General features: G+C 41.4%; 1 protein-coding gene and 1 long non-coding RNA gene across 5 annotated transcripts in view; one reads left to right on the forward strand and one right to left on the reverse strand.

Moving 5' to 3' along the window:
- Window positions 1-26,194, forward strand: part of CIITA (class II major histocompatibility complex transactivator) — a 297,918-nt gene that overhangs the window by 245,386 nt on the left and 26,338 nt on the right. For all 4 annotated transcript variants that reach the window (XM_056535321.1, XM_056535322.1, XM_056535323.1 and 1 more), the window contains 6 exons: window positions 13,465-15,079; window positions 17,580-17,753; window positions 18,062-18,130; window positions 19,369-19,449; window positions 20,146-20,238; window positions 22,781-22,864. In XM_056535321.1, the coding sequence (XP_056391296.1) occupies window positions 13,465-15,079; window positions 17,580-17,753; window positions 18,062-18,130; window positions 19,369-19,449; window positions 20,146-20,238; window positions 22,781-22,864 (2,116 nt within the window). The remainder of the gene's footprint in view (window positions 1-13,464; window positions 15,080-17,579; window positions 17,754-18,061; window positions 18,131-19,368; window positions 19,450-20,145; window positions 20,239-22,780; window positions 22,865-26,194) is intronic.
- Window positions 14,361-24,997, reverse strand: LOC130284688 (uncharacterized). The gene is made up of 3 exons (XR_008847121.1): window positions 24,744-24,997; window positions 23,139-23,285; window positions 14,361-14,472 (listed from the first exon to the last, which is right to left on the reverse strand). It is a non-coding gene; the product is annotated as an uncharacterized LOC130284688 (long non-coding RNA).

Genomic DNA, 26,194 nt, shown 5'->3' on the forward strand with positions numbered 1-26,194 from the left:
ACACTGATCAGTGCTATGCCCTATGGATAGCACTGAACAGTATTAACAATCAAATAATTGCTATAAATAGTCCCCATAAAATGTAAAAATAAAAGTAAAAAAAAGTAAAAAATAAAAGTAAAAAATAAATTTAAAAATCCCCTCCCCCCAAAAAAAATTTAAATTGTCCCTTTTCCCCATTTTACCCCCCAAAAAGTGTAAAAATAAATAAAAAATGTTATAAACATATTTGGTATCACCACGAGCATAAATATCCAAACTATTAAAATATAATGTTAATTATCCCATACGGTGAATGGTGTGAACAGCAAAAAAAAATTATCCAAAAGTGCTGCTTTTTTTTTTATAACATTTTATTCAAAAAAAAAATTGATAAAAAAATGTATTACAAGTTTTATATAAGCAAATGTGGTATGAAAAAAAAGTACAGATCACGGTGCAAAAAATGAGCCCTCATATCGCCACTTATACGGAAAAATGAAAAAGTTATTGGTCAGCAAAATAGAGGGATTTTAAAAATACTAATTTGGTTAAAAAGTTTGCGATTTTTTTTAAGCAGTACAATAATAGAAAAGTATGTAATCATTGGTTTCATTTTAATCGTATTGACCCACAGAATAAAGAAAACATGTCCATTTTAGCGTAAATTGTACAACACAAATAGTATTTTTTTTGTTGCGCCATACATTTAATGGTAAAATGAGTGATTTCATTACAAAGGACAACTGGTTGCACAAAAAACAAGTTCTCATACTGGTCTGTGGATGAAAATATAAAAGTTATGATTTTTAGAAGGCGAGGAGGAAAAAACAAAAATGTAAAAATAAAATTGTCTGAGTCCTTAACCCCTTCAGGACGGAGCCCATTTTGGCCTTAAGGACCGGAGCGTTTTTTGCACATCTGACCACTGTCACTTTAAACATTAATAACTCTGGGATGCTTTTAGTTATCATTCTGATTTGGAGATAGTTTTTTCGTGACATATTCTACTTTAACATAGTGGTAAATTTTTGTCGATATTTGCATCCTTTCTTGGTGAAAAATCCATAAATTTTATGAAAAATTTGAAAATTTAGCATTTTTCTAACTTTGAAGCTCTCTGCTTGTAAGAAAAATGGATATTACGAATACATTTTTTTTTGGTTCACATATACAATATGTCTACTTTATGTTTGCATCATAAAATTGATGAGTTTTTACTTTTGGAAGACACCAGAGGGCTTCAACGGTCAGCAGCAATTTTCCGATTTTTCACAAAATTTTCAAACTCAGTATTTTTCAGGGACCAGTTCAGGTTTGAAGTGGATTTGAAGGGTCCTCATATTAGACATACCCCATAAATGACCCCATTATAAAAACTACACCCCCCAAAGTATTCAAAATGACATTCAGTCAGCGTTTTAACCCTTTAGGTGTTTCACTCGAATAGCAGCAAAGTGAAGGAGAAAATTCACAATCTTCATTTTTTACACTTACATGTTCTTGTAGACCCAATTTTTGAATTTTTACAAGGGGTAAAAGGCCAAAATGTTTACTTGTATTTGTAGCCCAATTTCTCTTGAGTAAGCACATACCTCATATGTCTATGTAAAGTGTTCGGCGGGCGCAGTAGAGGGCTCAGAAGGGAAGGAGCGACAAGGGGATTTTGGAGAGCACGTTTTTCTGAAATGGTTTTTGGGGGGCATGTTACCTTTAGGAAGCCCTTATGGTGCCAGAACAGCAAAAAAAAAACCACATGGCATACCATTTTGGAAACTAGACCCCTCGGGGAATGTAACATGGGATAAAATGAACCTTAATACCCCACAGGTGTTTCACGACTTTTGCAAATGTAAAAAAAAATAAAAATTTTTTTACCTAAAATGCTTGTTTCCCCCAAAATTTTTAATTTTTAAAAAGGGTAATAGCAGAAAATACCCCTAAAAATTTGAAGCCCAATTTCTCCCGATTCAGAAAACACCCCATATGGGGGTGAAAAGTGCTCTGCTGGCGCACTACAGGTCTCGGAAGAGAAGGAGTCACATTTGGCTTTTTGAAAGCAAATTTTGCTCTGGGGGCATGCCGCATTTAGGAAGCCCCTATGGTGCCAGGACAGCAAAAAAAAAAACACATGGCATATCATTTTGGAAACTAGACCCCTCGGGGAATGTAGCAAGGGGTTAAGTTAACCTTTATACCCCACAGGTGTTTCACGACTTTTGCATATGTAAAAAAAAAAATTTTTTTTTTACCTAAAATGCTTGTTTTCCCAAAAATTTTACATTTTTAAAAAGGGTAAAAGCAGAAAATACCCCCCAAAATTTGTAACACAATTTCTCCCGAGTACGGCGATACCCCATATGTGGCCCTAAACTGTTGCCTTGAAATACGACAGGGCTCCAAAGTGAGAGCGCCATGCGCATTTGAGGCCTAAATTAGGGACTTGCATAGGGGTGGACATAGGGGTATTCTACGCCAGTGATTCCCAAACAGGGTGCCTCCAGCTGTTGCAAAACTCCCAGCATGCATGGACAGTCAACGGCTGTCCGACAATACTGGGAGTTGTTTTGCAACAGCGGGAGGCTCCGTTTTGGAAACAGTGGCGTACCAGACGCTTTCATTTTTATTGGGGAGGGGGGCTGTGTAGGGGTAAGTGTATACGTAGTGTTTTTTACTTTTTATTTTATTTTTTGTGTTAGTGTAGTGTAGTGTTTTTAGGGTACAGTCGCACGGGCGGGGGGTTCACAGTAGTTTCTCACTGGCAGTTTGAGCTGCAGCAGAAAGTTTGTGGCAGCTCAAACTTGCAGCCAGATACTTACTGTAATCCTCCGCCCATGTGAGTGTACCCTGTACGTTCACATTGGGGGGGACATCCAGCTGTTGCATAACTACAACTCCCAGCATGCCCGTTGGCTGTCGGTGACTGCTGAAAGTTGTAGTTTTGCAACAACTGTAGGCACACTGGTTATGTATCACTGAGTTTGTGACCTAACTCAGTGTTTCACAACCAGTGTGCCTCCAGCTGTTGCAAAACTACAACTCCCAGCATGTACGGTGCATGGTGTACGGTGACTGCTGAGAGTTGTAGTTTGCAACAGCTGGAGGCACACTGGTCGTGAAACACTGAGTTAGGTAAAAAAAAACTCTGAGTTTCACAACCAGTGTGCCTTCAGCTGTTGCAAAACTACAACTCTCAGCAGTCACCGACAGCCAACGGGCATGCTGGGAGTTGTAGTTATGCAACCAGCAGATGCACCACTACAACTCCCAGCATGCACTTTAGCTGTTTGTGCAAGCTGGGAGTTGTAGTTACACAACAGCTGAAGGTACACTTTTCCATAGAAAGAATGTGCCTCCAGCTGTTGCAAAACCATAAGTCCCAGCATGCCCATAAGTGCATGCTGGGAGTTGTGGTGGTCTGCCTCCTTCTGTTGCATAACTACAGCTCCCAGCATGCCCTTTTTGCATGCTGGGAGCTGTTGCTAAGCAACAGCAGGAGGCTGTCACTCACCTCCAACGATCCAGTCGCATGAGGTCAGTCCCTCCGCCGCCGCTGCTCCTGGGGCCCCGAACCCAACATTAACGCCGGGGATCGGGGTCCCCAGCACCCAGGGTCTTCTTCCCGCACCCGCTCACATCCTCCGGAAGAGGGGTGGAGCGGGTAATCCGGCCGATGAATCAGGGCGATCGTGAGGTGGCACCAGTGCCACCTCACCCCTGCAGGCTCTGGCTGTTCGGGGCCGTCAGAGACGGCCCAGATCAGCCAGTAATTCCGGGTCACTGGAGACCCGATTGACACGGAATCGCCGCAGATCGCTGGACTGAATTGTCCAGCGATCTGCGGCGATCGCCGACATGGGGGGGGCATAATGACCCCCCTGGGCGATATGCCGGGATGCCTGCTGAACGATTTCAGCAGGCATCCGGCTCCGGTCCCCAACCGGCTAGCGGTGGGGGCTGGAATTCTCACGGGCGTATGGATACGCCCTCAGTCCTTAAGGACTCGGGATGCAGGGCGTATCCATACGCCCTATGTCCTGAAGAGGTTAAAGGGGTACTTTTTTTTTTTTTTTTTTTTTTTAAATCCACTGGGGCCAGAAAGTTAAACAAATTTGTAAATTACTTCTATTAAAAAATCTTAATCCTTTCTGTACTTATTAGCTGCTGAATACTACAGTGGAAATGATTTTCCATTGGAAACACAGAGCTGTCTGCTGACCTCATGAGCACAGTGCTCTCTGCTGACATCTCTGTCCATTTTAGGAACTGTCCAGAGTAAAAGGAAATCCCCATAGCAAACATATGCTGTTCTGGACAGTTCCTAAAATGGACAGAGATGTCAGCAGAGAGCACTGTGCTCATGATGTCAGCAGACAGCTCTGTGTTTGAAAAAGAAAATAATTTCCGCTGTAGTATTCAGCAGCTAATAAGTACATGAAGGATTAAGATTTTTTAATAGAAGTAATTTACAAATCTGAATTCGGGTAGAAAAACAGACATGGTGCACATCTACAATCTTGTATAATGATCTGATTGCTTCTCAGCATAATATCAAAAACTAACAGGTTGTTAGTATACATTTTTGATCAAAAAGTACAAGCCCACTCGCCACGTCAAGGCCACCTATTTAGAGTGGGTCCCTAACGTCCCTAGCATAAAATGGCGTAGCACCGGGCGGCGACCACCACCGCCGCAACACCAATGCCCACAGGGGGGAACGACCCACCGGCAGAGCGGCCCCAATGCCACTCAAACCAGTCAAACCACTGTCACTTTAAACATTAATAACTCTGGAATGCTTTTAGTTATCATTCTGATTTCGAGATTGTTTTTTCGTGACATATTCTACTTTAACATAGTGGTAAAAATTTTGTGGTAACTTGCATCCTTTCTTGGTGAAAAATCCCCAAATTTGATCAAAAAAATGAAAATTTTGCATTTTTCTAACTTTGAAGCTCTCTGCTTGTATGGGAAATGGATATTCAAAATAATTATTTTTTTTATTCACATATATAATATGTCTACTTTATGTTTGCATCATAAAATTTGAGTTTTTACTTTTGGAAGACACCAGAGGGTTTCAAAGTTCAGCAGCAATTTTGACATTTTTCACAAAATTTTTCAAACTCACTGTTTTTCAGTGACCAGTTCAGTTTTGAAGTGGATTTGAAGGGTCTTCATATTAGAAATACCCCATAAATGACCCCATTATAAAAACTGCACCCCCCAAAGTATTCAAAATGACATTCAGTAAGTTTTTAACCCTTTAGGTGTTTCACAGGAATAGCAGCAAAGTGAAGGAGAGAATTCTAAATCTTCATTTTTTACACTTGCATGTTCTTGTAGACCCAATTTTTGAATTTTTGCAAGGGGTAAAAAGGAGAAAATGTTTACTTGTATTTGAAACCCAATTTCTCTCGAGTAAGGACATACCTCATATGTCTATGTAAAGTGTTTGGCGGGCGCAGTAGAGGGCTCAGAAGGGAAGGAGCGACAAATAGTTTTTGGGGGGCATGTCACCTTTAGGAAGCCCCTATGGTGCCAGAACCGCAAAAATAAAACACATGGCATACCATTTTGGAAACTAGACCCCTCGGGGAACATAACAAGGGGTAAAGTGAACCTAAATACCCCACAGGTGATTCACGACTTTTGTATATGTATAAATATATATATATATATATATATATATATATATATATATATATATATTTTACCTAAAATGCTTGGTTTGCCAATTTTACATTTTAAAAAAGGGTAATGGCAGAAAATACCCCCCAAAATTTGAAGCCCAATTTCTCCCGATTCAGAAAACACCCCATATGGGGGTGAAAAGTGCTCTGCTGGCGCACTACAGGTCTCAGAAGAGAAGGAGTCACATTTGGCTTTTTGGAAGCAAATTTAGCTCTGGGGTCATGCCGCATTTAGGAAGCCCCTATGGTGCCAGAACAGCAAAAAAAAAACACATGCCATACCATTTTGGAAACTAGACCCCTCGGGGAACGTAACAAGGGGTAATGTGAACCTTAATACCTCACAGGTGATTCACGACTTTTGCATATGTAAAAAAAAAAAAATTGTTTTACCTAAAATGCTTGGTTTCCCAAAAATTTTACATTTTTAAAAAGGTTAATAGCAGAAAATACCCCCCAAAATTTGTAACACAATTTCTCCCGAGTACGGCGATACCCCATATGTGACCCTTAACTGTTGCCTTGAAATACGACAGGGCTCCAAAGTGAGAGCGCCATGCGCATTTGAGGCCTAAGTTAAGGATTTGCATAGGGGTGGACATAGGGGTATTCTACGCCAGTGATTCCCAAACAGGGGGCCTCCAGCTGTTGTAAAACTCCCAGCATGTCTGGACAGTCAGTGGCTATCTGGCAATACTGGGAGTAGTTGTTTTGCAACAGCTGGAGGCTCCGTTTTGGAAACAGTGGCGTACCAGACGTTTGTCATTTTTATTGGGGAGGGGCGCTGTGTAGGGGTATGTGTATATGTAGTGTTTTTTACTTTTTATTTTATTTTGTGTTAGTGTAGTGTAGTGTTTTTAGGGTACAGTCGCACGGGCGGGGGTTCACAGTAGTTTCTCGCTGGCAGTTTGAGCTGCGGCAGAAAATTTGCCGCAGCTCAAACTTGCAGCCATATACTTACTGTAAACTTCCGCCCATGTGAGTGTACGCCCATCTGTATGTTTACATTGGGGGGTGAATACCTCCAGCTGTTGCAAGACTACAACTCCCAGCATGTACGGTCTATCAGTGCATGCTGGGAGTTCTAGTTTTGCAACAGTTGGAGGCACACTGGTTGTGAAACACAGCGTTTTGCAACCAGTGTGCCTTCAGCTGTTGCAAAAGCTACAACCCCCAGCATGTAAGGACAGCTGAAGGGCATGCTGGGGCTTGTAGTTATGCAACAGCTGGAGGCATACTACTTTGGCTGGGGATTGTATTTATGCAACAGCTGGAGACACACTGATTTGCTACTTAACTCAGTTTTTCACAATCATTGTGCCTCCAGCTGTTGCAAAACTACAACTCTCAGCAGTCACCGACAGCCAACAGGCATGCTGGGAGTTCTAGTTATGCCACCAGCAGATGCACCACTACAATTCCCAGCATGCACTTTAGCTGATTGTGCAAGCTGGGAGTTGTAGTTATACAACAGCTGAAGGTACACTTTTCCATAGAAAAAATGTGCCTCCAGCTGTTGCAAAACTATAAGTCCCAGCATGCCCATAAGGGAATGCTGGGAGTTGTGGTGGTCTGCCTCCTGCTGTTGCATAACTGCAGCTCCCAGCATGCCCTTTTTGCATGCTGGGAGCTGTTGCTAGGCAACAGCAGGAGGCTGTCACTCACCTCCAACTGCTCTCCACGCCGCCGCACAGGTCAGTCCCTTGCCGCCGCCGCCGTCGCTCCTGGGGCCCCGAACCCAACAGTGATGCCGGGGATCGGGGTCCCCAGCTCCCGGGGTCTTCTTCCCGCACCCGCTCACATCCTCCGGAAGAGGGGCGGAGCGGGTTGCGGGAGTGACACCCGCAGCAGGCACCCTGATTGGTCGGCCGGTAATCCGGCCGACGAATCAGGGCGATCGTGAGGTGGCACCAGTGTCACCTCACCCCTGCTGGCTACGGCTGTTTGGGGCCGTCTCTGACGGCCCCGATCAGCCAGTAATTCCGGGTCACCGGGTCACTGGAGACCCGATTGACCCGGAATCCGCCACAATCTGCGGCCATCGCCGACATGGGGGGACATAATGACCCCCCTGGGCGATATGCCGGGATGCCTGCTGAACGATTTCAGCAGGCATTCGGCACCGGCTCCCCTCCAGCTAGCGGCTGGGGCCGGAAATGCGCAGGGCGTATACGCCCTGTGTCCTTAAGGGGTTAAGGCCCAAATAGGCTGAGTCCTTAAATGGGCACTGTCCGATACAAAAACTTTTCATATGTTGTAAAGTAGGCAAAACCAATAGCAATTGCTTTTAATAGAACATTTTCAGTATTTCATACTGAAAAAGCCAGTCAAACAACAAACAACTGCCCCCCCCCCCCGCCTGCTTGGACACATACTAGTCCTGCTGTGTCCATGCATCATGGACACACTTCCTTGATTGACAGCTGTGAGTGCAGGAAAAATCCTCCCACTGTTGTGTCCCGCTACTATCAGTGAGGACAAGCTGGGAGTTGTAGTTTTGCTAATGCTAGGGGAGATGTGAGCAGACAGCATACTGAGGGAGGGGTCAGAGACCTGCACAGTGAGGCCACTCCCCCTCCCTTTGAGAGGAATTCAGACTAGGGAGCTAAATATAAAGTTTAATAAGGTACTTAGTGATATATTTAAAAAAAACATTTATTTTTTGTTGGATCTGACACGTATGCTTTAACCACTTAAGGACCAAGAACGTTCCAGAATGTCCTGGTGTTTATCCGGTCCCTTCCGCGCGACGGGCAGAGATCGGAAGCGGATCCCTGCTGAAATTCTTCAGCAGGGATCCAGGGCAAACGCCGAGGGGGTTGGCGATCGGCGCAAATGGCCGGCGAAATCGTGCCAGCGATTTGCGGCGATACCGGGCTGATCGGGTCTCTGGGACCCGACCGCTTGGTAATTTTGCATGATCCCGGTTGTCACAGACAGCCAGGACCATGCTGGAGTATAGGAGCAAGGTGGCAGGTGAGTTCCTCTTCAGCCGCGGTCGGGCCCTTTACAGCAATGCACGTCGCCGTAAAGCGGCATGCATTGCTGTAATGGGATCCTGTATACTACAACTCCCGGCATGCCCAGACACCCCTTGGCGTCTGGGCATGCTGGGAGTTGCAGTTTTGCAACATCTGGAGGTCCACAGTTTGGAGACCACTGTGCCCTTCCAGATGTCGCCAAACTACACATCCTCAGCATGCCCTTACTGTCCAGGCATGCTGGGAGTTGTAGTTCTGTAACATCTGGCCCTTCAGATGTTGCAGAACTACAACTCCCAGCATGCCTGGACAGTTTTGGCATACTGGGAGTTGTAGTTTTGCAACATCTGGAGGGCTACAGCTTGGACACCACTACACAGTGGTCCCCAAACTGTTCTCCTCCAGCTGTTGCATAACCACTACTCCCAATATGCCCATCGGCTGTCTGGGCATGCTGGGAGTTGTGGTTTTGCAACAACTGGAGGCACACTGGTTGGGAAACATTGTCTCTTTCCTAACTCAGTGTTTTCCAACCCGTGTGCCTCCAGCTGTTGCAAAACTATAACTACCCGCATGCGCTGATAGACCGTGCATGCTGGGAGTTGTAGTTTTGCAACAGCTGGAGGTCCCCCCCCCCCCCCCCCAGGGTACATTCACATGGACAGGGGGCTTACAGTGAATATCAGGCTGCAGGTTTGCGATGCAGCACATTTTGCGTGGCAGCTCAAACTCGCAGCGGGAAACTCACTGTAACCCCCTGCCCGTGTGACTGTACCCTAAAAACACTACACTACACTAACACAAAATAAAATAAAAAGTAAAAAACACTACATATACACATACCCCTACACAGCCCCCCTCCCCTCCCCAATAAAAAATTAAAAACGCCTGTTTCCAAAATTAAGCCTCCAGCTGTTGCAAAACAACAACTCCCAGTATTGCCGGACAGCCGTTGGTTGTCCAACATGCTGGGGGTTTTGCAACAGCTGGAGGCACCCTGTTTGGGAATCACTGGCGTAGAATACCCCTATGTCCACCCCTATGCAAATCCCTAATTCAGGCCTCAAATGCACATGGCACTCTCACTTTGGAGCCAAGTCGTATTTCAAGGCAACAGTTTAGGGCCACATATGGGGTATCGCCGTACTCAGGAGAAATTGCCTTACAAATTTTGGGGGGCTTTTTCTCCTTTCACCCCTTATGAAAATTTGAAGTTAGGGTCTACACAAGCATGTTAGTGTAAAAAAATTATTTTTTTACACTAACATGCTGGTGTTGCCCTATACTTTTCATTTTGACAAGAGGTAAAAGGGAAAAAAGCCCCCCAAAATTCGTAATGCCATTTCTCCTGAGTACGGAGATACCCCATATGTGGGCGCAAAGTGCTCTGGGGGCGCACAAGGCCCAGAAGGGAGAGTGCACCGTGTACATTTGAGGTGATTTGCACAGGGGTGGCTAATTGTTACAGCGGTTTTGAGAAACGCAAAAAAAACAAAACCCCACATGTGACCCCATTTCGGAAACTACACCCCTCACGGAATGTAATGAGGGGGTGCAGTGAGAATTTACACCTCACTGGTGTCTGACAGATCTTTGGAACAGTGGGCTTTGCAAATAAAAACATTTGTACAGCCCACTGTTCCAAAGATCTGACAGACACCAGTGGAGGATAAATGCTCACTGTACCCCTTGTTACGTTCCTCAAGGGGTCTAGTTTCCAAAATGGTATGCCATGTGGGGGTTATTTTACTGTCCTGGCACCATAGGGGCTTCCGAAATGTGACATGTCCCCCCCATTTCAGCAAAGTTTGCAAATGAGACTCCTTCTCTTCTGAGCAGTGTGGCGCCCCTGCAGTGCACTTGACGTCCACTTATGGGGTACCTACATACTCAGAGGAGATGGGGATAAAAATTTTGGGGGGTCTTTTCTGCTATTAACCCTTACAAAAATGTGAAATTTGGGGGGAAACACACATTTTAGTGAAAAAAAAAATGTTTTTTTACATATGCCAAAGTGGTGAAACCCCTGTGGGGTAATAAGGTTCACTTTACCCCTTGTTATGTTCCCCAAGGGGTCTAGTTTCAAAAATGGTATGCCATGTGGGTTGTTTTTTTTTTTTTTTTTGCTGTCCTGGCACCATAGGGGCTTCCTAAATGCGGCATGCCCCCAGAGCAAAATTTGCTTCCAAAAAGCCAAATTTGACTACTCCTCTTCTGAGACCTGTAGTGCGCCAGCAGAGCACTTTTCACCCCCATATGGGGTATTTTCTGAATCGGGAGAAATGGGGCTTCAAACTTTGGGGGGTAATTTCTGCTTTAACCCTTTGTAAAAATGTAAAATTTTTGGGAAACCAAGCATTTTATGTAAAAAAAAAATTTTTGGTAACATATGCAAAAGTCGTGAAACCCCTGTGGGGTATTAAGGTTCACTTTACCCCTTGTTACGTTCTCCAAGGGGTCTATTTTCCAAAATATAATGCCATGTGGTTTTTTTTTTTTTGCTGTCCGGGCACCATAGGGGCTTCCTAAATGCGGCATGCCCCCAGAGCAAAATTTGCTTCCAAAAAGCCAAATGTGACTACTCCTCTTCTGAGACCTGTAGTGCGCCAGCAGAGCACTTTTCACCATCATATGGGGTGTTTTATGAATCAGGAGAAATTGGGATTCAAATTTTGGGGGGTATTTTCTGCTATTACCCTTTTTAAAAATGTAAAATTTTTGGGAAAACAAGCATTTTATGTAAAAATTATTATAATTTTTTTACATTTGCAAAAGTCATGAAACACCTGTGGGGTATTAAGGCTCACTTAATTCCTTGTTATGTTCCCCAAGGGGTCTAGTTTCAAAAATGGTATGCCATGTGGTTTTTTTTTTTTTTTTTGCTGTTTTGGCACTCTAGGGGCTTCCTAAAGGTGACATGCCCCCCAAAAACCATTTCAGAAAAATGTTCTCTCCAAAATCCCCTTGTCGCTCCTTCCCTTCTGAGCCTTCTACTGCGCCCGCTGAACAATTTACATAGACATATGAGGTATGTGCATACTCGACAGAAATTGGGCTACAAATACCAGTAAAAATGTTCTCCTTTTACCCCTTGCAAAAATTGGGTCTAGAAGAACATGGAAGTGTAAAAAATGAAGATTTAGAATTTTCTCCTTCACTTTGCTGATAATCCTGTGAAATACCTAAAGGGTTAAAACACTTACTGAATGTCATTTTAAATACTTTGGGGGGTGTAGTTTTTATAATGGGGTCATTTATGGGGTATTTCTAATATGAAGACCCTTCAAATCCACTTCAAAACTGAACAGTGAGTTTGAAAATTTTGTGAAAAATTTCAAAATTGCTGCTGAACTTGAAGCCCTCTGGTGTCTTCCAAAAGTAAAAACTCATAAATTTTATGATGCAAACATAAAGTAGACATATTGTATATGTGATCCAAAATTTTTTTTTTAAATATCCATTTTTCTTACAAGCAGAGAGCTTCAAAGTTAGACAAATGCAAAATTTTCTTTTTTTTTCATCAAATTTGAGGATTTTTCACCATGAAAGGATGCAAGTTACCATAAAATTTTACCACCATGTTAAAGTAGAATATGTCACGAAAAAACAATCTCGGAATCAGAATGATAACTAAAAGCATTCCAGAGTTATTAATGTTTAAAGTGACAGTGGTCAGATGTGCAAAAAATGCTTTGGTCCTAAGGTGTAAAATGGCCTGGTCCTTAAGGGGTTAAAGGGGTACTTTGGTGAAAAACAATTTGTTTCAAATCAACGGATGCCAAAAAGTTAAACAGATGTGTAAATTACTTTTAGTTAAAAATCTTAATCTTTCCAGTACTTATCAGCTGCTGTATACTATAGAGGAGGTTTATGGTTCTTTTCTGTCTGACCACAGTGCTCTCTGCTGACACCTCTGTCCATGTTAGGAACTGTCCAGAGAAGGACCAAATCCCCATAGTAAACCTCTCCTGCTCTGGACGGTTCACACTGTAATCATTAGGAGACAGTGGGAACATGTACTACTATATGCTTAGACTATACCACCTGCTTTACGGAAAAGTCTAATTTCTTTACATGCATCCACTTCACACAGTTTTGCACTGCTATGTGCCATCAAACTGTGAACATTTCCAGTCATTTCTAGACAAATTTCAGTTGAAGTGAAGGATATAGGATGAAGGATGTAGTACTACCAAAGCAAAAGCTTCAAGTGATAACCACAGTTTATAATAATCGTAGGAAAAAGTCAGATGAATGTCTGTTATGCAAATGTACAACCAAACCATTAGCATAGACCAAGAATGAAATGACAACATTTTAGTTTCCTGTAATGACTATTATGAATGTAAATGGTTTTTGGTCTAAGCAATTAATCTCTATGAGCAAAATAAATCACATTCCTGCGACACATGTGGCAAACTCACTAGTAATCTTACATGGTTACAGTGTTATGATGTCCCCTTCAGTTTTTTTTTTTTTTACCAGGTACAGCCATGTACAGTTGGTAGCGACAAAAATAAGTGTCTCCAGCTTTTAGTACAAAATGCATTGTATAGTAGTGACTGTGCCTGGTACTGCAGCTCTCTGCAGCTTAATCCTCAGTGAATGGACCTAAGCTGCAATAACAGACATATCCGCTAGAAAATGTACTGGGCTGTGCCTAATAAAGCAACAAAGATTATACAGCACCCCACCTTATTCAGTCAGTTGGACCCACCAATTTTCCTCAGTCTTGGAGAACTCCATTTAAATTTGTTACACTAACAGTTTTATGTGTTTTTCGTCACTCACTATTTTATTCTTTCCTTTAGAACTTGTGAACTCCTTTATAGAAGCTCAGAAACAACTATGTCTTAAAACATTTGCATTGGAACAGGATTCCCTTTATACTGAAACAATGCTTGTGAACAGTAGGATCAATCCCAAAACTGGAAAGGTTGTGAGCAAAACAGCAGAGAAGGAATTACTAAATTATGATTTGGCTGAAAAGGAAAGACATACCCTTGAACTCTTGAATCTGTTTGACGATCCAAAAGAAATGGAGACTAAAATTATTGCACTACTTGGACAGTCTGGAATGGGCAAAACTGTACTTGTCAAAAAGATCTGCCATGAATGGTCAACTGGGAAGTTTGGTCAGTTCAGCTTTGTCTTTTATTTTGAGTGTAGAAATATGGATGTAAGTAAGCAGTACAGCTTTAAGGACTTCCTTTTCAAGCTGTCTTCTTGTGCTCAAGAGAAGAACATAGATGTGTACCAGCATATTCTAAGGAATTCGGAGAAGGTGCTTCTTATCTTTGATGGTTTTGATGAATTTCAGGACCCAGAAGGTCTTCTTCATGGCTCCTTTACCACATCACCTAGTAAAACCAATAAAGCTAAGGACTTATTCACTGGCCTTTTCCAGAAGAAGCTCCTACGTGGGTGCACCCTGCTGATAACTGCAAGAGTCAGAGAAAGACTCAATCAGTACTTGGGAAAAGTTGATAAAATCATTGAGATGATGGGCTTTTCTCCTAGTCAAGTGGAATGGTACATCAAAGAGTATTTTAAGGAAAGGCCAGATTTCAGCAATGCACTAGAATGGATAAAAGGTTATCCATATGTGTTCAGCTACTGTTATATTCCTTTCATGTGTAAAATGATGTGCTTATTTGCAGAGGAGAATTTAAAGACTCGAAACAAAGAGCTACCTTTGTCTTTAGCTGCTTTATATGAAGGCTTGTTTCAGAAAAACTTGCATGCTCATGGCACTTGTATTGCTGATGGGGCAGAGATCCAAAATCGCACAGTAGACGTGTCATGTCTTGATTTTGAATCTGAAAAAAAAAATTCATTAGAATTACAAAGTCAAAGCCTACCTTCTGACACTGGAGATGCACTGGGACTGGGTCAAGGCACTGTCACACCTTCTAATGCACTGGCACTGGTTCAAAACTTTTATTTTGCAGTTAATATGCTTGACAAAATAAATGACAGGAACTTGGTTAGATATGTCTCTTTTGATCCTAAAAAGAGAAGGAACCAAGAAAGTTGTCCAGACATGGTACGGAGATTCCTGATTGGTCTGGTGTGTTACAACAATGGGATTTCCAGTTCAAAGTTAACCAAACATGTTAAAAAACAAAAGAAAATGATTGCATATTTTCAAACCTTGGAGCTTTCAGAGTTCTGCCCTCAGAGACTTCTTGAAGTTTTACATTGTGTATATGGAACAGATAACCTGCGCCTCATAAGTAGTTTAGACGTTACACTAGATAAAGAACTTTCATTTTTGGACACTCGACTTACCCCACCTGATGTGTTTGTATTGAAGAAGGTTTTGCAAAGGTCAGAAGAAAAGGTTTCCTTAGATCTCAGGAAGACTGGTATTGATCAGAAAGGTTTAAAAGAACTGATTAGCCTGAAAAAAATACGCTCATATAGGTAGGTAAATATACTACAGTTATTTTGGTCTTCATGTCTTTGAATCTCATCAACCAACTGGGATTATTTATATTTTTGTCAGAAAATGAAATGCTTATTAATGATAAAATAAGATAAGATAATGAATAGAACAGAGAAAAGAAAGACGTCTGGCACCTCTAGCAATTCAAAACTCCTATGATATGCAGTGATGGTTTCCAGCGTTCAGCACGTGTGTCAGTCTTAATATGGTCTGGATCGGGGTGGTGCTCTCATCCCAAGATGAAAAGACCACAGCAAATACAAGTACTGTAGAATATGGGGATAATGCACTCACCAACAGCTTGATTGTTGAGAAATCCAGGCTTTATTCAACTCAAATACAGACACACAGGGAGCATCGGTGGAAAGGTGAGACGGGGGGGGTACCCAGGGGCGGCAACAAGTTTTGCGCACAAAGGCGCTTCCTCTATATAGTACGGGCCAGAGGAAGCGCCTTTGTGCGCAAAACTTGTTGCTGCCCCTGTGTACGCCCCCCGCCTCAGCTGTCTACCGATGCTCCCTGTGTGTCTGTCTGTTTGGATGTATCCTCATGCTTTGAGTTGAATAAAGCCTGGATTTCTCATCGATCAAGTTGTTGGTGAGTGCACTATCCCCATATTCTACAGTGCTTGTATAAGATAAGATAATTGTTCTCATCTTTTCCACAAAGATGAGAACTTGCTCTACATTGCTAGCTGCTGAAGGTAGCTTCGAATGTATATTGAACCCTTAAAGGGGTATTCCGCCCCTAGACATCTTATCCCCTATCCAAAGGATAGGGGATAAGATGTCAGATAGCCGCGGTCCCGCTGCTGGGGACCCCTGGAATCCCCGCTGCGGCACCGCACTATCATTACAGCAAAGAGCGAGTTCGCTCTGCACGTAATGATGGGCGGTACAGGGGCCGGAGCATCGTTACATCACGGCTCCGCCCCTCGTGATGTCATGGCCCGCCCCTTTCAATACAAGTCTATGAGAGGGGGCGTGGCGGTCGTCACCCCCCCTCCCATAGACTTGCATTAAGGGGACGGGCCGTGATGTCACGAGGGGCGGCGCCATGACGTCACGCTGCTACGTCCGTATCGCCCGTCATTACGCACAGAGCGAACCCCCGGGGATCCCGGGGGTCCCCAGCAGCGGGACCGCGGCGATCTGACATCTTATCCCCTATCCTTTGGATAGGGGATAAGATGTCTAGGGGAGGAATACCCCTTTAAGAGGCCTTAAGACATGGAGCATTACATTGCTTGTATGACTTTATATGCCAGTTTGCCAGTCCTCTCAGGGAGACACACTGCCTTCTCAGTGCCACATTGAAATTCTCTCTTCGGCCTGACGAGGGGCAAGAACCCAAAACCGCTGTCTACAGATAGGTAACTGTCCCTTCTGGGAGAGATTCTGACTTGTCATATAATCTCCAATTATGTTTTAGGCCCCTTAAAGTGTACATCCAATGATGCTTGTTTTTTTAATTCACGGGAAACGTGAAGGCCGAAGACTTGCCCTGAGACTATTGTGATTTGCCCGCAAATTTTAAAATGATATCCTCCCGCCCGACTATTGCTTGATGTACACTTTAAAGGTCGTTTGTTTGGGAGAACAATTTTAATTTTTCTATAGGACCTTCCCTCCAAATCCTTTTTTTTCCTGTTAAATGAAAAAAAAAATTTGTTTGGCTATGGTTATATACATCTCCAGTATCTAATGTGACTCAGATGTTTCATGCCCAGTTTTAGGGTATGTTCACATGGTTCATAAAAAAGTCAGGGAAAAAGTACCTCCAAAACAGCTTGGGAAGTGCACACACTGTTTAAAAAAACATGGGACTTACAGAAGCTTTTTTAAACACTGTGGCCCTGATTTACATGTTTTGTCGGGTTGTGCGCCAGATTCTGTCTGCTCCAGAATTTACGCCAGAATTGAAAAAAACCCCGACCAACTCTCCGTTTTACTGAGAAAACCCTAAAAAGGGTCATGGTCGTTGGGGAGGGGCGTGGTCATTGAAAAGGGGTGTGCCCCTGACATTTTCACAAAAACCCAACATATTTACTAAGGTTTCCTCAGAAAATGTGGTGGATTTGAGCTGAGGAAAACCCTACAGATCAGAGCATGTGTAAAAAGCAAAATGACGGGAAATCTTAGTAAATACCAAGGAAAAAATTTAAACTACACTCCACTTTTAGTAAATCAGGGCCTGTATGTGCTGAGAGTCACTTTTTCATTGACTTTCATTGTGCAACTTATAAGAGTAAAAATATGGTCGTATTTTACTCTATTTTACAGATGTATTTTTCTATTTATTTTACGATGTATGAACGTGGCCTAAGACAGCCTTGGCTCACTATACAATGGTTTTGCATAGTTCGCTGACTAACCTCACTTATTTGGGTACTGTAAATGAGCCTGAGCTTTGTAGATAGCAAAGGAAATATCAGAATGAAATTACATTAGATAAATTCCATTCATCTGTTTTCTGCAGAGCCTCCCTCAGTGATACGGTTAACCTCTGGAAGATGTTGCTAGCTAACGGGCATACTGTACTACTGAAGAAGTGCATCAAAAAATTCACTTTAGAACCTTTCAAGCTAGAAAGCCTGAAAGATGTCACAGACCTAAAAGCTCTTGTAGACATCCAGAATGACGTTTGTAACTGGTAAGAATTTACATTAGGGGCTGTTCACAATGGCATAACTCTACTATCACAGGAGCCATTATGTACATAATGGGAGCGATATATCAAAACCTGTCCAGAGGAAAAGTTGCCCATAGCAACCAATCAGATTGCTTCTTTTATTTTTCAAAGGCCTTCTTAAAAATGAAAGAAGAAATCTGATTGGTTGCCATGGGCAACTGGGCAGGTTGTCCTATGCACAAGTTTTTATCAATCTCCCCCAATGTATATACATTGCCATAATGAAATTCATCAATTCTTAATTCTGCGCCCTTTTTATTTATATACAGCGCTTTAAATTCATGCCTGGAAATTACGGAAATTCCTGCTGTGAAAAATCTGAAGAGGCTCACATTTGGGTATGTCGGTGAATTGATTCAATAATATCTTTACTAGACCTGCTTGTTATTTGCAGCTTGCAAGTGCTAAAGTAATTTAAACAGTTATATGGAAGCCTTGATGCTCGTTAAAAGGTTGAATTCCTCTTTCTCAGCTCTGCTCATATCTCCAAAACAGCCCATATAGGAATAAAACCCTCTTTATTAAGGAAGCTTAAAGGGGAACTAACTGGTGCCAGAAAGCTAAACAGATTTGTAAATTACCTCTATTAAAAAATATTTGTCCTTCCAGTACTTATTAGCAGCTGTATGCTACAGAGGAAATTCTTTTTCTTTTTTAATTTCTTTTTTGTCTTGTCCACAGTGCTCTCTGCTGACACCTGATGCCCGTATCAGGAACTGTCCAGAGCATGAGAGGTGTCAGCAGAGAGCACTGTGGACAAGACAAAAAAGAAATTCAAAAAGAAAAGAATTTCCTCTGTAGCATACAGCTGCTAATAAGTACTGGATGGATTAAGATTTTTAATAGAAGTAATTTACAAATCTGTTTAACTTTCTGGCACCAGTTCATTTAAAAAAAAAAAAAAGTTTTCCACCGGAGTACCCCTTTAAGTATTATATTGTTGTTCAAATAAATAAAGAGCAGGCCTTATGACTATGCTGTATCTGGTTGGCTGGTTTCAGATTTCAGCTAATAATGGAACATTAGGCCTCTTTCACACTATGAAATATCTCCGTTTAGGAACTTCCGTCAGAAGTTCCGTCACTATATCGGCGAAACCCGGCCGTTACAAAAGCCCTGACGGCCGTGACTAAATTGCATTGCAGCCTATGGGGTCTTGTAACTGCCCGTTTGCACCCGCATATGCCTGTAATTCATTACGGGCGTTATATAGTGACGGGACATCGTGACGGAAAAATTATTAATAATAATAATAAGTGCTGATCTATAAGATAAAAGGGCCCCAAGACTGACATTGAGTGTCTTCTAGAGTTGCATAAAGAAAGGGACTTCTGGTCCACACATTTACTGCAGTGTGAATTGCCTTGTCACTTTTGAGAGCAGCATTTTAGTAGGGAAACAAAGCCACCCGATAAAAGTAGGAGCAGACGGTGGTGATTTTAGGAGGGAAAAAGTGTTTCTGGAGTGCCTCTTCAAAAGCACTTACCACCCTATGGTCCTGTAGGATTAAGTTCTACAGTCTTTGCTATAATATTTATGCAGTGTTTTATTTTGTGACCATGTTTTTGTGCCTTAGGCTCGGAAAGAAACACGGACAAGATGGCTTCTTGAAGCTTGTGGAAATTCTCCCCAAACTACCTGCTCTTCAACACTTAGAGTAAGCATTTCAATGTCATAGGAACATGAATATGTATATACATAAGGAAGCATGATGACTGAAACAACTGAAAAAAGGATCAACAAAGCTGATTTGTAATCAAATGAAAGGTCAGCTTTGATAAGGTCATACATCAGCTTAGAAGGTCCTTAAGGAGAAGAAAGAAAGGCTGAAGAGAAGCCCGTTAAAGAATTGCTTTTCTGTTGGACTTTACTGATAACAGATTCTGTAGAACGCAAACTAATTTTTTTTAAATAAAAACCTATGGAGAAAGTGTGTCCATAATTAATCTTCAAGCAATTTAGTCAAAAACTTCCAAAGAGGGTATTTGCATCTTCTCGTGCAGTTTTTTTTTTTTTATTAGGTGCAACACATAGTATGATTGTAGCCTTGAGTAAACTGAATTATAATTTTTAGCCAGAGGGCTCTTTAGTCTAAAACACATAACCTTATTTTGCTTTTTTCCTATAATGAACACAGTTTTTCTGACTGTTTGAGATTTCACTTATTTTTAATAGAAGGCCACATAACACGGTTGCAGGCATGATCAGATTGGAGATGTAGTGTATATTATTTCACATTGTAGTTTCATATAATCGGTTAGTGGTAGTTACGAAAACATTTAAAAAGTAAGTTTGTTACTATTTAACTTTTTCCTGATAATTGTTTTCCTTTTCCTCTCAAAAATTTCCACAGTCTGAACAACCTGACAGAGAATCACATTGGCGATAAAGGAGTTGAGAAACTGGCAGAAAAATTTCCTGAACTTCAATGTCTCCAGGCCCTGGAGTAAGTGTTAGAAAATCATTAATAAATTTGAGGAAGTGATCTGAATTTGAAAGAACTAGAGGAAAGGAATGTAACTTGGGCTTCTGGCCATCATTGTGATGTTAAAGGAGTACTCCGGTGAAAACCTTTTTTCTTTTAAATCAACTGGTGGCATAAAGTTAAACATATTTGTAAATTACTTTGATTAAAAAAATCTTAATCCTTCCTGTACTTATTAGCTGCTGAATACTACAGAGGAAATTCTTTTCTTTTTGGAATGCTCTCTGATGACATCACGAGCACAGTTCTCTCTGCTGACATTATAATAACACTTTATTTATTGTTGTCCTTAGTGGGATTTGAACCCAAGTCCCCAGCACTGCAAGGCAGCAGTGCTAACCAATGAGCCACCATACTGCCCTTAGCATACATCTGCTATGCATGGTTGCTAAAATGGACAGAGATGTCAGCAGAGAGAACTGTGCTTGTGATGTCATCAGTGTTCCAAAAAGAAAGGAATTTCCTCTGTAGCATTCAGCAGCTAATAAGTACTGGAAGGATTAAGATTTTTTAATAGAAGTAATTTACAAATATGTTTAACTTTCTGCCACTAGTTGATTTAAAAGAAAAAAGGCTTTCACCGGAGTACCCCTTTAAATTTCACACAGAATTACGGTGATACAGTCTAATGCATGCAGCAGTGTTATTGAAAAACGTAGTTTATATTTAATTTAATATTACTTCAAATTTCTTGTTTTTTCATCTATTCTAGCCACTTAAGGACCCAGGGCGTACCTGTACGCCCTGAGTCTACTCCCTTTCTATAACGCGGGGCCACGCCGTGTCCCTGAGTCATAACGGGTTGGGCCCAGTCTCTAACAACGGCTGGGACCCTTGGCTTATAGCGCGCGGCACTGAACGCGGTGCCACATGCTATTAACCCTTTAGACGCAGCTTTCAAAGTTGATTGCCGTGTCTAAAGTGAAAGTAAACTACTCCCGGCTAGCTCCCGATGAAATCGCGGCATCTCGAACAGCTGGAGGACACACAGAGGGTCCCTACCTTCCTCCTGCGTGTCCGATCGCCGAATGAAAAAGCTAATAAAGATCATTTAACCCTTTCCCTAATAAAAGTTTGAATCACCCCCTTTCCCATTTAAAAAATAAACCGTGTAAATAAAAACATGTGGTATCGCCACGTGCGTGAATGTCAGAATTGTAAAAATAAATCATTAATTAAACTGCACAGTCAATGGCGTACACGCAAAAAATTCCAAAGTCCACAATAGCGTATTTTTGGTCACTTTTTATAACATGAAAAATTTATATAAAGCAACCAAAAAATCAAATCAATACAAAAATGGTACCACTAAAAACTTCAGATCACAGAACAAAAATTGAGCCCTCATACCGCCCCGTACACGGAAAAATAAGAAAGTTATAGGGGTCAGAAGATGACAATTTAAATGTATAAATTCTCCTGCATGTAGTTATGATTTTTTCCAGAAGTAGGCCAAAATCAAACCTATATAAGTAGGGTATCATTTTAATCGTATGGACCTACAGAATAAAGAGAAGGTGTCATTTTTACCCAAAAATTTACTGTGTAGAAACAGAAGCCCCCAAAATTTACAAAATGTCGTTTTTTTCTTCAATTTTGTCGTACAATGATTTTTTTTCTGTTTCGCTGTAGTTTTTGGGTAAAATGACTGATGTCATTACAAAGTAGAATTGGTGGCACAAAAAATAAGCCATCATATGGATTTTTAGGTGCAACATTTTAAGAATTATTACTTTTTAAAGGTAAGGAGGAAAAAGTGAAAGTGTAAAAACGGAAAAACCCCGGTTCCTTAAGGGGCTAGCCATGTTAGAACAGGTACAGGTTACAGGTTGTGGAATTTCTCAAACAGGACCTGTGGCCAACCCCCCAAAAATTACACAGCATTGACAGTAGTTTAGGTTTCAATCTGAGTAGTTCAGATGTGGTTTATATTTTAATTTTGTGAATCAGTTAGATGGGCATAAACTAAATATTAATATTAGGAGTGAAATTACTAAATTTTTTTAATTTGGAGTAATCTGATGCCCAGGAACATTATTTTTGGTAACATGAATATCCAGCAGATATAAAACACTGGTTGTGGTTTTACATGCAATAATGCGCTGAAAGACTCCCTTTACAGGGAACCTGTCATATTCAACAAGCAGCCCTATCTAGGAGCAGCATGTTATAGATCAGGAGGTTCTTAACGGATTGATATATATAGGTTTGTAAAATAAAAAGGTTCAGTATGACCTTTAATCTATTGAATATAATCTTTGTCCATTCTGGTCTTAGGAGTCCACTTCCTTGTGTACAGAGATAACGGTCACTCACTGATTAGGACCGCCCACTGGACTCTGGAGCACAGAATAAGATTGTAATTAATATTACAATGTATAAGGAAACTGCACTATGAACTGTTGATTTTAGGAATTAGAAGCCTAAAAACTCCAATACTAAAAATCTATAAAATGTGTATTAGTAAGAACTCAAGATAACAATCTTTTTATGTTTTTCCCAGTCTGTCACAGAATAACATTACTGGTGTGGGAGCAAAGAAACTAGCAGCTGCTCTGCCATCTCTGCACTCATTACAGACACTTAGGTAAATGAAAGAACGGTCATAGTGAGGGGGTCTTCTTTATATGATTCATTGCAGAACTCTACAAATATATTTGTGTACATACCGGTATCTGGTACTGTATTTCCTGTAATTGTTTTTCAGAATGAGCTCATTTCACAAAATCTGCACTGTCAGTTATAACAAGTTGTGAAAAACGTTTATCGGACGGGATTTTTCTTTTTGCAAGTTAACAACCTTGTTACACCTGCAGGAGAGAATGGCGACTTGCAAAGCAATGCAAATAGTTGTGTCTTACCAATTTTTATCGTCATTGTACTGTACATTCTTGCCTATTTGTATCCGATGGTGCACAATGTTATTGATTTAATATCACAATTGCATTCAGAAAGTGTTCAGACCCGTCCACTTTTTTCTTCTTCTTTTGTTATGTTGCAGTATTGTGCTAAAATAAAAAAATAAAAAATCCAAGACATTTTCCATCAACACTCAGTGCCCCATAACGAGAATGTAAAAAAAAAATGTTTTGACATTTTTGCAAATGTATTAAAAAGGAAAACTAAAATTTTGCATAGACATAAGTATTCTGACCCTTTGCTATGACACCAGACACCCCTGTCTATGTAAGGTCTCACAGCTGACAACGTATGTCAGAGCAAAAACCAAGCAATGAGGTAGAAAGAACTGCCTGTAGAGATCAAACACTGGATTGTGTGGAGGCACAGATCTGGAGAAGGGTACAAAAAAATTCAGCTGCATTGTAAGTTCCCAAGAGCAAAGCAGCCTCCATAATTCTTAAATGGAAGAAGATTGGAACAATCAGGACTCTTTTTAGATATATCCATCCCACCAGACTATGTAGTCGGGGGAAATGGCCTTGGTAAGAGAGGTGACCAAAAAGACAGTAGTCACTCTTGCTGGGCTCCACAGATCCTGTCTGCAAAGGGGAGAAACATTTCGAATGTCAGTGCAGCGCTCCACCAATTTGGGTTTCATGGCAGAGTAGCCAGAAATAATCCTTTTCTTAGTAAAAAGACACATGAAAGGTTTCCTGGAGTTTGCAAAATAAAGCATGAGAGAAACGCGATTCTTGGGTGTAGCAATACCAAGACTGAACTTCCTGGCCTCAAATAAGTGTAAATTCTGGGGGAAATCAGGCACTGCTCATCATCTGCCCAATACCACCAACACAGTGAAGCATGGTGGTGGCAGCATCATGCTGTGGAGGTGTTTTTCAGCAGCTGGGACAAGGAGACTAGTCAGGGTTGAGAAAAGGCCAATAGATTAAAGTACAAAGATATTCTTAATGAAAACTTGATGCACAGTGCTCTAGTCCTCGGACTGGGTGAAGGTTCACCTTTCAACATGACACTGAATTTAAGCACACAGCCAAGACAACACTGGATTGGCCTAGGGACAATACTGTGAATTTCATTGAGGTGCCCAGCCAGAGCCCTGACCCAATCAAACATTTTGGGAGGAACCTAAAAATGGCTTGCACCGACGGTCCCCAACCTGGCAGAGCTTGAGATGATCGGCAGGGAAGAATATCAGAAAATCCCGAAATCCAGGCGTGCTAACCTTGTGGTATCATACCCGGGAAGACTGGAGGGTGTAATCCCTGCGACAGGGGCTTCAGTTAGGTACTGAGTAAAGGGTCTGAATACTTATGTCAATACAATATTTTAGTTTTTCCTTTTCCACAAATTAGCAAAGATTTATCACATTCTATTTCCCTCTGTCATTATGCTTATCAGGCACAAGATCATGATGTTTAATCAGATCATCTTAAAAAGTACCTGTCACCAAAAAAAACAGTTCTAAACTAACTCAGGCTATGTTCCCTAACTTCTCCTAACACCCCTCCAGCCCTTTCAGAGCTTTAAAAAGCTGTATATCATACCTTTATTCTGGCTCACATAGTGCAATTTCCCAGCAGGAGAAAGAGAAAGTGTTTCCAAGCAGGCATGACATCACTGAAGCCTGCTGGGGGACCACTTCCACCCTCACATGGTTGCAGTGCTGTGATAAATAGAAGATCTCAGGCTCTGTACATGTTTCATTCTGTGTTGCTATCAGTGAGGTTCTCCTGCAGCTTTCAGTCTGTGCAGCTTTCTGTGAGAATCTGTGGAGCTTTCACTTTCTGTGCAGCTGACAATCAAGCTCAGTGCAGAGAAACACTTCCTGAGTTTGGACTCCTGCCAGGACGAGAGGAGACCAAACTCACAGTATAAATTGTGACAGGGAACAGAACAGTGCCACCTAGAGGCTGTTTTTTATATAACATTTTAAACATATTTATGTTGATAATTTTAAAAGCAAGTGAATGGGAAAGTGTCTGCTAATTACACAAGGAACACTATATTAAAAGATTTATTTGGTGACAAGTACTCTTTAAATGTTCTGAATAACGGAGAAGTAAAGTTAAAGTTCAACCATCAGGTAGGATAGAATTCTTAAACGGCACACACAATGCATAGACTTAACAAGCCTCATCCAGCCATACTTGTGTTTACATAGTAGCGTTCCTTATGTCCATAAAAACAGCTGGATGAGACTTGTTAAGTCCTAATGCACTGTGGGGGAGATTTATCAAAACCTGTGCAGAGGAAAAGTTGCCCAGTTGCCCATAGAAACCAATCAGATCGCTTCTTTCATTTTTAACAAGGCCTCTGCAAAATGAAAGAGGCGATCTGATTGGTTGCTATGGGCAACTGGGCAATGTTTCCTCTGCACAGGTTTTGATAAATCTCCCACTGTGTGTGCAGCATAACAAGCCTATCTTCTACTTGACAGTTGCACTTTAACCAGTTAAGGACCCAGGGTGTATGGGTACGTCCTGACACCCTGGTACTTAACCCCTTGGGGACGGAGCCCATTATAACCCTAAGGACGGGAGCATTTTTTAAAAATCTGACATCTATCACTTTATGCATTAATAAGTATCCAGAACTAAAGAGAAGCAAGGGGTCCGACACTGCAGTCCAAACTAACAGTCTATTACGGAGCTTGACACCTGTACTGATACCTGGGGGGCAGTTCCGGGGGTGCACTCAATATAGAAACGCAACTTCTTCTGAATTTTATGTATCAATAACTCTGGGATGCTTTTACTTATAAATTTGATTCTGAGATGTTTTTTTCAGGACATATTCTACTTTATGTTAGTGGTAAATTTTCATCCATACTTGCATCATTTCCTGGTGAAAAATTCCCAAATGTCAGGAAAAATTAGAAAATTTAGCATTTTTCTAACTTTGAAGCTCTCTGCTTGTATCATAAAGTGGACATGTTTTTACTTTTTGAAGACATCAGAGGGCTTCAAAGTATAGCAGCAATTTTCCAATTTTTCAC

This window comes from Hyla sarda, chromosome 8 (assembly GCF_029499605.1).
Source record: "Hyla sarda isolate aHylSar1 chromosome 8, aHylSar1.hap1, whole genome shotgun sequence".
Lineage (NCBI taxonomy): Eukaryota > Metazoa > Chordata > Amphibia > Anura > Hylidae > Hyla > Hyla sarda.